We start from the raw sequence: 16,403 nt of genomic DNA, 5'->3' as shown, positions 1-16,403 counted from the left end.
CTGTTATTTTTTAAATTTGAAGGAAGCAAGGGGGATTTCACCCATTTGATTTGTTTGCTCTTCTGGAAACAAGGACATTTCATGTCAATATGAATCACTGGCCAGAATAAAGGCCTGCCACAGTGAGCAATGCTGGTGCTCAGCTCCTCATAGAACAGCACTGCAAGGCTGCTGCAAGAGTTCGCCTTCAAGAAAAGCCAGCCCCATGCGGTGGCCCAAGAACAGCACCAGCACAGCTCTCCCAAAAGGACCTTTTCCCTACAACACAGTCTTCCTTTTGAACTAGTGGGCAGAAGGCCCAGGATAGCTTGGGCTGATGCTTCCAAACTGCTAACTCCTACAAGCTTTACAATTAAAAACAGTAAAGATAAGCAAGCAGGGAAACCACCCTAAGACATACTCCTGTCTGTAGCATTGTATTTCTGCTAGTGAAGTGACATCTTCATTTTTAGTCTCGCTTCTCTCCGGGCTGTTGGTAGGATGGTTCTTGAGCTTTGCAGTTCTTTATTTTGTCCTTTCCAGCTTAGTGAAGTCTTTGCTCATTTGTTTTTCATCATCTTCTCATAGTAATCCCAATCATCCCTTGCCATGCATCTCCCTTCCCACATCATCTCAGGCTTGTAACTTGCTGGAATTAGTTCTCTACCTTTCAAAGGCCTTCTGCTTTCAGCAAGAGCCCTCCTTGTCCTATTTGAGATCATTTCTTAAACACTAACCCCACCCACCAAGCTTCACCCTGTTGGTTCTCCACTATCTGTCATATATTTCTGAAGGACTGGAGTGCAAAGCAGAAGCCAGTTTGTCAGATGTGTTAAATGGCGGTCAGAAAAGGAAATCAAGTGCTAATGCATAAAAACTAGATACACTGTACATCTATCCTGTGCATCCAATTTATCCGAAGCAGCTCCAGTAGCATGGTGAAGTACTTAAGAAAGCTGCATTTTGGCAAAAGCCTGCCGCAGTATTGCAGATAGGCAACACTGAACATGAAGCTGCTCCACACAGCTCTACCGTGCAGATTTTGTCATGCATGGTACTCCTTTTACCAAAGCCTTTCTTCCCACACTACCTACTGGATAGACCAGACTCCCAACTACTTGGAATCTGTGTTATTTATTTAGAGCTTTCAGCTGAACACATCACGTTCTCCCAAGTGGCAGTGTCCCTCGTGTTCCCTCGAACAAATTGCATGCAACCAATCTAGCTGATGATGGAGGAGAGGCTTAACTCAATGTTGTACATTTAATACTCTTCAAGTAACCTAAAGATTCTTTCTGTTGATTCACTCACAGCTGAAATAATAACTGTACAACATCGGATTCCAGGATGATGAGAGTCCAAACAATGAGACAGGAATTACAAGTACATATTGAAAAAGTTGATTCTGAACACAAACACGTTTCTGTGAAGAACAATAATTTCCTGTACAAATGCCAGTGCTAAAGAACATTGAGCTCTACTAAACATTATGGTATCTTTTAAAATCAAGATATCAAAGAGGGGATCATGATTATCCCTCTGTGATTGAAAAGACACCATTTACTCAGGGAAGGGGAGAGAGGAGGAAGCATCAAATAATTCGTAATATAACAGGATCTAAACAGGCTCACAGGCCTCCACTGCAAATTTTAATATATCTTCTTCTAGTGCATGGGGAATTAATTTATTTCTAAGTCCTTTTGCATTTTAAAAAGTTAGTACACAACACAGAACCTATACTTAATCAACAACAAAAAAGAATGGATTTTATTTTCAGATGACAGAATGAGGCAGAAAACATTAGCATTTCCCTAATAATTAAATAATCCATGCAGATAGCATTTCATAACATTCAGAGCAGACATCAGCTCATTAATCTTAACAATTCCTCTGTGAGGAATGAAAGGAAACATATTACAGCTAATAGGGGAAATGAGGTTATGAGATTTAGCCAAGCCCCTCCAGGAAACTGACAGAATAAGAATACGGGGCTCCTCAAAACACCTTGGTCTTGAGGGCAGTAGGTGTTAGTATGTCATGTGAACTAGATTCCTATGAAGTATCACATATAGGTGTGGAGACAAAGGGGCTCCACCAAAATCAAAAAGATTCCTGTTTTCAGGGGACTGGGGGAAGGAAGGGGAGAAAAGTGTTGAAGTGTCATCAACATAGGAGCCCTCCCTGCCCCGCATATTCTTTGGAGGTCAGTGCCCTGGCAGATTGTGACACCTACCAGTAACAGAGCACTCACTTTTTGCAAGTAAACGACTCAAATCTAGGAATCAACAGAAACTGTTTAACAACCATGCCTTATTTATTACTCAAAGTTTGCAAACAAAAAATCTCAGCCAATGTGAAGTCACTAGTGCTTTTTACTAGCTTCAAAGACCCTTACAAAGCCCATTTGTTTATCCTTGGGCAGACAACTTTTATTCACTGTTGCATTAACTTTTAAAGAAGCTACAGAGTAAAGAGATGTTGTTCTTAAGCTATTTTCTTAACCAGTTAGAGTAATATGTTAATTTCTAGAAAATATTCTAAATTTTAAATATTTAGAGACATGTGCAAAACACTTTTATCCTTCTCCTTTTCCCACTTCTGACAGACCGACTTTTTTATCATATGTCATTAGAATGTGTTCATTCTCCTCTCCTCTCCTCTCCTGTAGTTAGGGAACTTAGTTTATCCTTAAATCAAAGAACCAATTTAAACACTGCAGCCTCAAATCATTTCTAGTACTTCTTTTCTGCATTAATACTAATCAGGGAGAAAGGTACACTAATAAAGTAAGAGATACTGAAGAGCACTTACTCTTGTCCATGCAGTTGTTTCCAAGCCAGCTTTCAGACAAACAGTGACTACAACATACTGCAAGGGAAAAAGAAAAAAAGGTGCAGTATTAGCACTCTCAAATTCATAGGTGTTCACAGCCCAATCTCCCCTTCACACCTAAAAAGGGAACAACCATCTAGGAGCACAAACCCATCTCTTTGGGGACTTGGCAGAATGGGGTGAGGGAAGGGCAGAGCAGAAGATACTCTTGGTACACGTGTGAAAAAAAAATGAGTAAGGGAGAAAATCACAGTCACAACAAAGGGCTCATTTTATTTTACAGCTTCTTCTGCTTCACATCATTTTTTGATGGTAAAAAAACTGTAAAGAAATTCTACCATTCAAAAGTGTCTTGGATAGATAAACTTACAGTGTAAACTATGTTCCCAACAAATAAATAGTCAATTCCCTGTCCATTTGTGAATACAGCATCTGAAAAAGAGAAGCAATTACATTTCTTAATCATTTTACCAACAGAATGGAAGACACATCAAGGAGATTTCCAGGACACTACACAATAACCGGTCTTAACCTCGCTTTACAGACGGTCTAAAAGCACTTTTAGAAGCCGTGAGCTACCAGTAATGCAGCAGCTGTGCTAAACGAGACACGATGCTCAGATAGAGCATGTATACACAATCCCAGTTGCCAGAAGCCATTAGCAGAAGGGGGAATGTAATTTGTCTGCAAGAGCTGAGGGACATCAGCATCACTTTTTCTGTGGCTATCTGTTCTGTACTGCTCACTGACAGCTCGAACAAATTCCATTATTTGCTGTGCATGTGAAGAAAGCCTAAGACTGCTGATCTGTGGTGAAAGAATACTGCATTAAGAGAAAGATGCAAACGACTGATCTATAAAGAACACATATAACATCTAAAATATCTTACTGCAGGTTAATTCAGTAACTGAACAGCACTAAGTCCTCCACACAAGCTTTCTCTTAGTCAAGTGTGCAGAAGGGTAAGTACACGGTCATCTATCATTTGGAAGTGCCAACCTTGGCAATGCTTCAAATGTCTGTTTAGTCTTTCTTAGCCCACGCTGAATGAAACCGGAACGCCATGAAAGCGCATTCAACAGCCACACTAATGCCAGATGAACTCATACTCACAGCAACTTTCAAGCATTACTCAAGCATGATAAGTACTGGTATTTTCACAGGTTTTAAGACAACTGCTAAAGAAATACACAAACAGCAGGGATGAAAAAGGCTTAAGATAAACCCCTTGGACCTGTTCCTAAACACATACTGCCTATTACAGTGCTTCTATTATGAGGGCACCACTTTGCCAGGTTTATTTGCAAAACTGGATCTGACATTGTAAAACCAGGGTCATCTACTTTGTTAACAATGTTCCTGTAAAGTAGGTTTGCAGGATCAGCAAATTTTGAAGTCTACAGAGTAGAGTCCCTGATAGGCTGAAGTTGTACCAGGGGAGGTTTAGGTTGGATGTTAGGAAGAACTTCTTTACTGATAGGGTTGTTAGTTGGAATGGGCTGCCCAGGGAAGTGGTTGAGTCCCCATCCCTGGAGGTCTTTAAAAGACGTTTAGATGTAGAGCTTAGGGATATGGTTTAGTGGAGGCCTTGTTAGTGTTAGGTCAGAGGTAAGACTGTAATCTTGGAGGTCTCTTCCAACCTAGAGGATTCTGTGATAGCCTGACCTGTGTGGCAAAGACTGCCCAGCATATTGTTAACAAGTTCAGCCAATGCAGCTGCCCAAGCCACTTGTTATGGCTTGCTTCTACAGTCGCTCCATGTGCTTTTCTCTGAAGAACTGACAAAGTTGTTTGTTCTATAACCCTGATTTTATTCTTATTTTCATATAATCCTAGAATGGTTTGGTTGGAAGGGACTTTAAAGCCCACCCAGTCCCACCTCCCTGCCATGGGCAGGGACACCTCCCACTAGATCAGGTTGCTCAAAGCCCCATCCAGCCTGGCCTTGAGCACCTCCAGGGATGGGGCATCCACAGCTTCTCTGGGCAACTTGTTCCAGGGTCTCACCACTCTCATATTAAAGAATTTATTCCTCTTATCTAATCTAAACCTACCCTTTTTCAGTCTAAAACCATTACTCCTTGCCCTATCACTATACTCTCCAACATAGAGTCCTTCTCCTGCTTTCTTGCAGGCCCCCTTCAAGTATTGGAAGGCTGTAATGTGGTCTCTCTGGAGTCTTCTCTTCTCCAGGCTGAACCCCAGCTACTAAGAAACAGCACCAAATATACTAATCAATAACAGTAGAACAGGATCTAAAGCCTGAGCCAGCCTCCCTAGCAATAGTTTGATCTGTGGCTACTGGCATCTTTATCAGCCCAACTTTTCTCCTGGTACTCTGTGGCTTCAGTCACCTACCACGTCAGTCACAAATACACAAAGCTTTAGCAGTCTCTTTCAGCCTACTGTCAAAGAAAAAGGTAAAGAGCACTAAAGAATGCAACCTTCCTTGTCCAGTAAATCTTGCTGATGCCAAAAGTCTCAGTTTATTGAGCAAGAGGCACACCTAAATGCACCATGTATTGGATAGCTCTAGAATAAACTCATCTAATGACTCTGCCAGTCAATATATTGTTCCAGTACAACACCACAATGCACATTTAAGTAATCAAATAACTTTCGGTGCAAGTCCCATTCTTTTTAAGGTTATGTTTTAATACAATAATGTAATTCATTTTTTTTCAGGGCTTTCCATGACCTTCCACTTTGGGAGGCTAAGCAGTTCTGAAAGGAATGATATTTGCTAATGAGAACAGCAGGATGTCCAGTGAACGTTCATTACTAAAGCTATACAAGTGCCCATTCATTGAATATATGCACTTCACATTCTAAGGAATTCAAGAGGTTAAAAAACATCCCAGTGTGAATAGCACAGTTTTGTCTGCAGCACTGAAATCTCTTTTTCACTTAGAAATACAAAGAAACTTGAAAATTAAATACTCATTCCTTTTAGGAAAGCAAGCTAAGCAACCTATTGAAATGATCTCAAAGAAAGTTACCATTTGGGCAGGTGAATATTCCAGTCTTACCATTTCAGTCATTTAAATTGTGTTATCTATTTAGGAATTGAACAGTCAAAAAAAAACATTTATGGAAGACTGAAGCACAAACTGTAGCCTAACTGCTACAGACATCAGCCTACAATAGCTGACTTTGGATTGAAAGAGCAGCTATTCAAGACTAACATTTCCCATAAGCATAGTGAAATAGTACAACTCCCTCCCCTCTGAAACAAAACAAAGACCAATGAACCGAAAGCAACCTCTCTCCCCCAAAACTGAAACGGAGCTCCCAGCCCACATACAGAGGAGAGAGGCAGATCCCCTTCTTGTATGTCTATCTCACAGCGCGTGAAACTGTCGTGGAGGACATGACACTGAAGTTTTACTCAGCCAGGTAACGAGAAATATGAACCTGCCACCTCCTTATCTTCACCATCATGGATCTTTCCTGGGAGCATTCATCTTCCCTCCCTTTTCTGTTTCTTATATCTCTGAAATTAAACCATCCTCAAGCTGAGGTTCTTGAAATCACTGTTTTCCAACAAAGAACTTGTTTTGAAAAACTCCTGGTTTTAGATAAATACTACCCCCTTCCCCTAAATTCCTCATCTTATCTATTCCCATTTCTTAATAGAGTAAAACAAAAGATTTCCCATGTTTTTTCCTGCCCAGACAATTATACTGTAAAGCTAGGTAGGAACCATTTGAAGTTTACCAGTCCCTGAAATACGCTGCAGCTGCATACCTTCCATAAAAACAAGATGTTTGTACAACAAAAACAAGATGTTTGTACACCACCACCACCACTTGTTTTGCTTGTATCTGACTGATGATCTAGTCTTCTTCCATTGCATCCAATCCATTTCTTCCACTGACTTCAGCAGAAGTGAAACCTCTACATTTCATTCTATATTTTACAGTACTGCATTATGGAACAGGAAAGATCCAACAAGATCCAAAGCAAATGGTTTTAATACAGCTGCTGTTAGAACCATTGCAAGAAGATTAAACAGTAAAAAGTTGAGAACTAAAATACACTGCTGAAAAAAATCAAGTGTTGTATAGAACTTTTTTTTCAGAATTTGAGTAAGACTTTCACAAAGCAGCAGTTTAATTTTTCAAGCATTAAAGTTACTGTATGAACAACAATTATGTTAAATATGAATCAACTCTGAAAACCACAAGATAACCAGCCAAGAACAGCAGCTATAGTCTATTGAACTGTCTGTCAGCATTATTTTCTTGGAACTTGTCACGACCTCCAACTCTGCAAACACACTGGCTCTGTAAGACTGAACATCAGTTACTGACGTAAGAAATAATGAAGCAGTTACCATGCTCCAGCACTTTCATTGGAAACCAGAAGAGAATGATGGAATGGACCAGGGCATTGATGCAGTGACCCCAGAAAACCTGAGGGAAAACAAACCAAGTCGTCAGTGAAGTCCAAAACTCTTGACCTCTCTCTAACTCCCAACAAACGCTTCATTGTGTAGCTTAGAGTCAGACGATGTTTTTCCTGAAGTGAAATACCTAAACTTTGGTAGGATTCATTTCCTCCTACAATTTCTGCTCTGTCACAAGAAAACACTAGTCCACTTGGACAGTCTTATTCTAACAAGTTAAAATATAACAGGCAAGCAGACTTGCAATTTAAGATCTTTATCAAAATACAGCAAACAGATGGAGCCACCTTTTTTTAATTACCTCAAAGGAAGATTTTAAAAGACTAGTTCAGTACCATGAAATGTTCTATTTTCTTTTAATAGGCAAATACTTTCTACACTCTGCAGTTTTTGCAAATACTTTCTACACTCTGCAGTTTTTAAGCTTACAGATAACACAGTTGTACACAAACTAGAGCTTTACCTACTCTACAAATTCTTCCTCCCTTCTCTCTAACCAAAGTAATCTTGCAGCTTCCCTCATTCAGAAGTATATGTGAATGTGCTTGCTATGGAATAAACGCAAAATTCCAATTGCTAGCATTTTCTAGCACACAAAATAGCAAAATGAAGTAAAATGTGTTTTTCAAACCTAAAAATCAAAGTAAACAAATTAGTTTTTAATTTTCTGAAAGAACTATAAAAGTAGAGAAGAAAAGAATAATCATGAAAAGGCTCTATAATATTGAACATTTTGATAACAACCTCTACATTAAATAAATCTGGGTGAGGTTATCCAGTTTCTAGGAAAATGGTAAGATCACCACTGTTTAGTAGTTGTGAATTAGAAAGTCATATTCAGATACAGATGTTACTTGGAATCAAAGTTAATGGATATTCCAGGACCAGCTTCTGTTGAAGCCAAACCTGAAAATCTTCACTTAAAAACAAGGATTATTTTTTAAAAAAAAATCAAAATATAATCCCTTGAAAAACAATAGTCTTGATCTCAGTAGCAGTACCCTAGTATAAAGCAGAAGTAACAGTGTGGAATAAGTTCTTTTGTGATGGGAGAGACCTAGAAAATAAAAATGCTTGTGTTATTCGTAAAGAAACAAGACTGCCCCCTTACCCTTGTGTTGAACCCATCTGCATTTTGAGTGGTTTTGTATAGCTGTGGAAATCTAAGCATGCTATCTTGAGTACACGATCGCTCAAAAATTCCCAGAGTGAAGGGTGGCAATGCTGTGAAAATCTGCAAAGCAAGCAAATGCTAATTAAAAGCAGCTATTAGTATTTTAGATTTCTGATATTTCAGTATCTAGATAACAGCAAAATTCCCAGACACTTCAGTGAAGGTGCATTACCAACCCATTTGTTATTTGACATAATTTTCAAATGTCCAAACAAACCCAAACATGGATTTTAGCAATTCATAACTCTCAGATATTGACTTACAAAGAAAAGAAGCATAAAAGAAAATTCATACTATTCACCAATTAACTCAAACACAAGCAGTTAGCCATCAGTAATTTCTGACGTACCAGCTCAAATAGCGAGGGTAAAACACATCACAGTGCAAAGGAAAGACATACTTACTTGAAAAAGCCTTGCAGGAATGGGTTCACATATTTATGGCTACAATTGCAGCTATATTTAATGAAAGCTAAGTTTATAAACAAAGCAAATGTGGAAATCACATTAAAAATATACTGGAAAACCGTGTCCATTCTCTATTGCAGTACTTCTATGGTCAGGCACGAACTGATAGGATAAAATTAACCATACTGCGTGTCTGTGCTATGAGTAGATGCTTGGATGACCAAGACTCAGAAGCTTTCCAGAAGCAGCAGAGCTATCTTCCAGAAGCACAGCAAATTAGCCTCTGCTGAGTCCCACATTGCTCTTCTCTCAGTGTTTCCAGGATCTGAGGCAGCTCACTTAAAGCCACCTTGGGTATCTCTGTTTCTTGCAGTCTGCAGTGCAGGCAGTAGAAATACCACCAGTGTGAACATCTGAATGCTGAACTTCAGTTACTGCCTTTTACATTAACAGTTTATATCTGACAAATCATTTCTATTCCTATCTGCAGATATGTAACAGTTTGAGAAGTGTTCAGTGTCTAGCATGCACCTCACGTTTGTGAAGCTGTGCTTCCTACCAGCAGTGTGTTGGCAGTTGGGGAGCAGACAAAACGCAACAGGAAGGCCCAGACACCAGTGAGAATCAGTCGTTACATCCCTAGATCCAACTTCTTCTGCTCAGGAAGTGATAAACCAGATGTTAAACTGGCAACAGGCTTGGAAGAGATGGTGGGGGAGAACTAAAACTAAGACATATTCCAAAACATGACTTGTTCTTACACTGCTTTAAGATATTTCCCCAGGTTTCTTATGTTTCCTGGGACAATTTCCATTTTATTTGAGCCAGTCTTCTAGAGAAGGATTTTGTTTGTTTGGCTTTGGTTTTAAATTAAGGCAAACCTGCAGTATGAACCAGTACAAATGCTGGAATCACAATGCTATTAAGATTTCCTACACTCTGCATTTTAATAAGCCTACTCATGAAATGGAGGGTTAATCGACATGGAAGGGAGTAGAAGAATTAAACCCCACTTAGAAACCTAACTCCTTCAAATTATGGAAGCCCCTAATACCTTAACCAGTGCTTGATTCTTTATGATTCTATGGAACCAGTTCGAATTTTAGAAAATATCAACCTGATAAAATAAGGGTTAATTTCTACACCACCGATTCTCTAAGATGAGTCTCATCCTTGAGTTTTATATGCAGGGTAGGTAAATCCATCAAATCAGGTTTAAAGATAATAGATGCAAATAACTAAATACGAATGACAGACTGTAACAGTCAGGAAATGAGGGTGAAGAGGGAGTGGAAAATCCTTGAATTAATATCTTCCAGGAAGAATATGAAATCTTAAGGCAGATGAGGGTTTGTGCCATCATTTTAAAGATTAGAGCAATGTGACAGAAGTGTTCCCATTAATACTACTCAGTGATAGAGATAATTTGGTGGCTTTTTCTATATTTCCATATATTTGGAAGGAGTCTGATTAAAGAAAAAAAAATTAATTTCCTCCCTCCAAAGAGAAATGCAAAGGATTTTTCAACACTGACAAAATGTCATAATGGCTTATAAAACCAGCCACCAGGCCAGCCATCAGAAACATTACAAATGTAACACTCTAGTGAAAAGACCAGCACAAGTCTACGGTATGCAATTAAACTTGGCCCCAGAGATCCTCCAGGTTTTAATCAATGTTATTGATTATAGTGATAAATGTTATTGATTATAGTGATAAAACCGCATGGTACGGTGTGGGACCCTGCAAAGCACATCTAAGATCTGAAAGCACTTCTGGACTGACATGTCCTGCACTTGGTTCAGGTGAAGAACACTGGTGACACAGCTTTGCTTCTTCCAATTCTGTCTCTAACTCAACACAGATTCAATCCGAAGCATCTGCATGATGCTTCCCTGAGAATCTGATTGTCACAGGGTCTGAGAAGATGACTTCACTATTTACTAACTACATAGCAGTAAATAATTTAATATGTTGTTGCAGGGACCAGAATCACTGGGACAATAAGGTGCTATGAAAAGATAAACAAATAAAGCCCTCAAAAATTAAGACTTGCTATCTGTTTTAAACATGAGCAGTCAGTAAAATATCTCAGTAAAAGAGACCAAAAAAGATGCTTTCAGAGAGAAAATTAAATCCCATCCAAAACGGTGCAGAGTGTTACGGAAGCTATATTATGCCAAGCACGTATGTATTTCAAGGCATTTTTCAAAATTTATTTTTCTGATTAAAAACACCATCCAAGATTATTTATTTTCTATGGCTTTTACAAATGCCCTCATCTTTCCTGACACACATTCAGATAGTTACCTAGGAGAAAAGGGGCACAACACACTACCATACAGGTCTTGAGTGATATCAAGTCAAAACACGTAGCACTTACCACATTATACAGACCAATGCACCATCGCTCAAATAAGATCTGCCCAGAAAATCCATTAACGAAAGCAAACCAAAGCTGAAATAAAGAAAGACAAGTTACAAGAAGCTTTAGATTACTACTGCAGTAAATGTTTCCATTTACAGTAGGCGAGGAAGATGTGGAACACAGACCACCATCTGGAGACAGCTGCTTGTCATGCTCTAAAAATAATCAGCAGTGCCAGGCAGTTATTCTCTTCTTAAGTTTTACACGTTAAATACTGCTTATTTGAAATAAAATACTCACGTGTTGGAACAACTTGATGTATTTGAATCATTACTAAAAAAAAGGCCCTGAATTATTTTAAAAGTCTTATTGCTGGCAAATTAAAATGTGTGAAGCAGAGTTAACCATGTTTCCATCATAGCCAAATATCAGAATTTTCACGTTAACTGCTCTGATGGACACTGTGTTCAGCTCATGTCCTGTTTTATTTACAGTCCCACAATTAGAGATCCTGATTTATCAGCTATATTAGTTATTTTTTTAATGTTCTCGTCTAAACCATGTAAGCATTATTTAACAAACATTGATTTAAGAATTAATGGAAGACGTTGCCCAAAGATGCTGGGGAATCTCCATCCTTTCACAAGTGTACAAAACCCAACTGGACAAGCCCTGACCAACCTGGTTTGAATTCTGTATTGACACTACTTCAGGCAAGAGTCTGGACTGGGTGGCCACTGAGTTCCCTTCCAACTGAGATGACTGTAATGCAGCAATCCTTAACTGCTGTAAGAAGCACTGAGTAAGTAAATTCTCTTTCCAGAATTTCATTGGACCTACTTCCTTCATCCTACTCCTTTTATTTTGTTTAAGCAGCTTTTTGAAATAAGAACTGTTTTGCTACTTGGAACAAAATTTCCTTCTCAGTCAGTGGGCACTGAAAGAGGCTTAGGAAAGAATAAGGGAAAGAATTATTTTCTTCCAGTGCATCTGAATCATCACACTTAATATCTGCCAAAGGAGTACTGTGAATTTTTGTGACTACAGTCTCTTTCAAAGTCCACTTCTACATTTGGGCTCCATGGTGCCCCAAGACACTTAGTTTAAGATCGTAGTTCAGCACTGTGTGGGGGAACACCCCCTCCTCCCCACTTCTAACATATTTTGTCTTACATTTACTTTGCAATTTGAGATAGCATTGGACAGAGTAGGTACTGCAAAGCAGTCAAATGGTGCCCCTGCCTATGCCCTTTTTCACTTCCTGAGAGTCCAAAATACTTCAGGCAGCAATTAGTTAACTGTACAGCATCGGGTCTCTTCTCTGCTCTCACCCAAAAGAGGGCATGAGAAGACAAGACAACCGCATCAAGCCCTGCAACTGTTTTCATGGATATGGCATCTAAGTAGACTGGGACTCTTCAGCATGGGACAGAGAAAACCTAGGGGAAGATTAAAATATTTACAAGATTGACAAGGATAATGAATAACTATTCAAATAGGCACTGCAGCAAGGAATTACATTAGCAGGTTACACACACACAAAAAAAGAAAAGCTGAAATGCTTTCACATAGCACATGGTAACAGATGGAACTACCTGCCAGATGATGCTGTGATTTTTTTTGTTGTTTTGTTTTTTTAAAATCATGGAAGGAAATCTAGAGAACAGATGAGTATGCCAGGAAACTATCACTGTTCACTGTGGATCAGACTTCAGGTTAGTCAAACCTTTATTCTGACTCTCTTTAGCATTTCTTATATATTTATTATATCAACATGTTCATTTAAAAATAATCACTCTATTGCACTACCACTCTTCAGTGAAAGTCAGTAACGACTCATCTCAGCTTATTTGCTCTTATTGATGTGCCTTGCACAGTAGGCCAGACTTAACTCCTACAATTTCCACCCCCCTCCGCCCCCCAGTTTTCATCTGTTCTTTCTAGCAGGGAGTCCCTACCTCATTCTGAAATTTGAACTTTTCTGTACCTGCTGCCCTTCTTGCAGCTTGTAGTTTGCACGTGCCCTTGTGACCCTTAAGAGCCGGCAGGTCCGTTCCATTTCCAGTTAGCTGAAATGCATCAACCTTGTATAAACTATAAAAAATGTAGCCATTTCCTAAAAAACAAGTTCCTCTTTCATTCACATTGTCAATCACGCATGACTTTAAATTAAATAAGGTTAAGCGTTCATGTCTCCAGTTCGGGCCAGAGAAAAGGGCAGAAGGAAACCATATTCTACACCCAAATTCTTTTCCATCAGTTCTGCTTCCACCGTCAGTACTTGCAGCGGTTGCCACTCTCCAAATCTCTCTCTCCGGACCCCATTATCAGCCCCAGGTAGCATTCTGCCCAGTCTCACTCAGATCTGGAGAGTTTCAACCAACTGTACAGCTCAGCTCTTCAAATGAAAGCTATGAAAGATCCTGGGCACAAAATTATGAGATTAAGGTCCCAAAAAGAAACCAGAATTCATTTAGGGCACTATAGTAAGCAACTTAAGGGCAGCTTCTCCTGGGAAGAAACCAAGTTTCAAAGAAGCATACTCCCAGATATTTAGCAATTATGATCTAGGCATTTATCATCTCCAGGCTTCTTGCACTTAATTGCAACTCTCAGTGCACCAACCCTAAAAAACAAACGGCTCACAAATCAGAAGCCTGTCTGCCCAGCTGGCAGCCCTAGCCTGTGCTGTGCTCAGTTTTCTAGATCCCACTGCGCAAAACAAAACTTCAAAGGTTTGGTGGCAAACGTCGAGGCCTTTTATGACACTGGCTCATGCTACTTCAGAAAGCTGCCTGAAGCTATAGCCTCCCACAACTAGTCACCAGCCATAAATACTCTTGATTTTCCATCAAGGGTGAAAAAAAGCAGTCAAGACTTTCTGTAGCTACCCATGGCTAGGAAAGAAGCCCCAAAACAGGCAAAGCTAGTATCTTTGATTCACATTTCCCACCAAAATGTTAGCAGTAATGAAGTGAACACACAGTTATGAATATGTGAATATAGACCCTTCTCACCAACCCCATTCTTTCTAATCAACAAAGTAGGTTACCTTCCAAACTGGGTGGTGCAGAACTCATTTAAGACCTTGCTAAAAGCCCCGAGATCAATTCAATCACTACAGGAGAACAGTGAGATGGGTGTGCCTGACTGCAGGAAGTATTTAAGCATCACCATCTTCAGCATTCTGAAGTCTCTTTTAACCTTGAGGGAACTGTCTGCAGAAAAGCATTACCCTTATTTCAAAGCTGCTATGATTTAGGTGGCTAACAGCTAACTTGAACGTTGCACTGATTCAAGATCCGAACTTGAACTCGTTTTCCTTTCGGCAGGATTCACATAGGTGGAAACCAGAAAGGAGCACATTCCAAAGGGTCCCACCAGTCGGCCTGCACCCTGCTCTCAACACAGGGCAATAGCTGCTGTGGTTATCTTGCACTAAAATAACCAGTGATGCTCGCCTTTTCCAGAGATTCAAATTATGAAATGCCAATCAACAGAAAGACTGTCATGCGATTCCTTAGTATCTTAATGTCAAGAACAACAGGTTATATACTCCACACAAAATACACATTTGGCATTTAACACAAACCAGAATCTGTCATGCACAGTTTCAGCAGCTGCTGTTTGTAAAGAGAGCACGGTATTCTTTAAGGACAGCAAAGAAAAAAAAAACTCCACTCCACCTCAATATTCCTGTTAACAAAATATACCAAATATATTTGAAGTTGCAAGAACCCATGCTTGACTCAGACTTGGTACGCTGGTAGGAGGATTTGCCAGGTCTGCCTGCCTTGCCAAGCTCCAGGGGTTTGCAGGGCTCAACTCTCAACTACAGCACTGCTATGAACAAATGGACCCAAAGTCATTAAACTGCTTTTCTGGCTGGAAAAAAAGAAACTTGTTCACTTGAACTATTACCTGACTGCCAAAAAGCTGGAAAAGCTTATTTGTAGCTCAGCTACAAAATACATATTTTTCTCCCAAGGAACAAGAGGTCCAATTTAAATGTAAAGAAATTCAGACCTAAAGCTGAAAGCTGGGCTGATATATTACTGCACTTCATTATAGCTGATATTACAAAGATCTGAAACCAGTAGGTATTGTACACAAAGAAAGTGGAACATGTTGCAAACTGGAAAACAGCCCACATTTCCTGCCTTGAAGTGTGCCTGCATTCTTTAAATATGAACCCCCACTGCCACAGCACTCTATGCCAGCTGTGATGTGGGCATTTTGCCACTAGAGAAGGAAAAAAAAGAAGAGTAGAAAAAAAAATAAATCAGACTGCTGCCTCCTTCCAGAGGTCAACAAAAGCCAACAGATGGTAATACTTGGTTAATATTGACTTGAGCTGCAGGCAAACTGAGGATCTCGAGGTAAAACAGTCTCACACTGCCATTATTTTGAGCCACAAAGGCCATCCACCTGCTCTAGAGTGTATTTTGAGAAAAAATCAAGTATTATTTTCAGAAAATATTCCCACTTGAGCATGTTGGAAGGCAATTTTAATTGCATTATTGCTTCATGCATAATTACCGCAACATTAACGCTTGAAATAGTAGGAACTAATTTATTTAACTGCTCTAAGGCACTGGGACAGAAAATCATCTATTCTAAACGTGTATATTTATGATGTCTTGATAATAGACAGCTTAACGAGTGCTAGAAATGTTTTCCCCATTCCGCTAAAGGGCACAGAAAGCTAATGTAGGCAGGGTATCAACAATTGCCACAGGCACCAATTATAGCCAGACTGGATGCCTTTACTATTCAGAAATGAGTTAGATTTTCAAAATATCCCTCCCGTAGCGCACACACATTTTTGCATGTTCTTACCAAACAGCCTCATTTACAGTTTGCCTAATAAAGAAGGTTTGTGCATCTCGTGTGCAGTTCATTAATAATGTATCCTGACTAAAAACCTCTCATTACAGATGTCTCTCTCAATGCAAGGCTCTTATTCCTGCTCAAATGCACATGGCCTTAAAATAATCCCTTCATTAGAGAAGGTACAGCACCAATTTCATCATATAGGTAGAGAGCCTTATTAATAAGATTTGACAGAGTAGGCATGTCTGCCCGAGACTTGGTCTGCCAAGGAATATTTCCCCCCATTAACTGTATGTGGAAAAACAGACCTGTATTTTTCAACTGGAAAGCATTTTCTCTGGGCCTGTGCAGCCCAAACAAGTGCACCTTTACCTTGAAAATCATCTCCCATCTTCCCTGCC

General features: G+C 39.6%; 1 protein-coding gene across 5 annotated transcripts in view; it reads right to left on the bottom strand.

Moving 5' to 3' along the window:
* The window catches only part of ATP8A2 (ATPase phospholipid transporting 8A2), a 324,912-nt gene that overhangs the window by 97,182 nt on the left and 211,327 nt on the right, over window positions 1-16,403 (bottom strand). For all 5 annotated transcript variants that reach the window (XM_035326034.1, XM_035326038.1, XM_035326047.1 and 2 more), the window contains 5 exons: window positions 11,185-11,259; window positions 8,332-8,454; window positions 7,149-7,227; window positions 3,182-3,243; window positions 2,791-2,847 (listed from right to left, as the gene is read on the bottom strand). In XM_035326034.1, coding sequence (XP_035181925.1) covers window positions 2,791-2,847; window positions 3,182-3,243; window positions 7,149-7,227; window positions 8,332-8,454; window positions 11,185-11,259 — 396 coding nt within the window. The remainder of the gene's footprint in view (window positions 1-2,790; window positions 2,848-3,181; window positions 3,244-7,148; window positions 7,228-8,331; window positions 8,455-11,184; window positions 11,260-16,403) is intronic.

Source organism: Oxyura jamaicensis, chromosome 1 (genome assembly GCF_011077185.1).
Source record: "Oxyura jamaicensis isolate SHBP4307 breed ruddy duck chromosome 1, BPBGC_Ojam_1.0, whole genome shotgun sequence".
Taxonomy (NCBI): domain Eukaryota; kingdom Metazoa; phylum Chordata; class Aves; order Anseriformes; family Anatidae; genus Oxyura; species Oxyura jamaicensis.
Note: the sequence above shows the minus strand (reverse complement) of the source record. Positions and strands in the feature narration are given on the sequence as shown.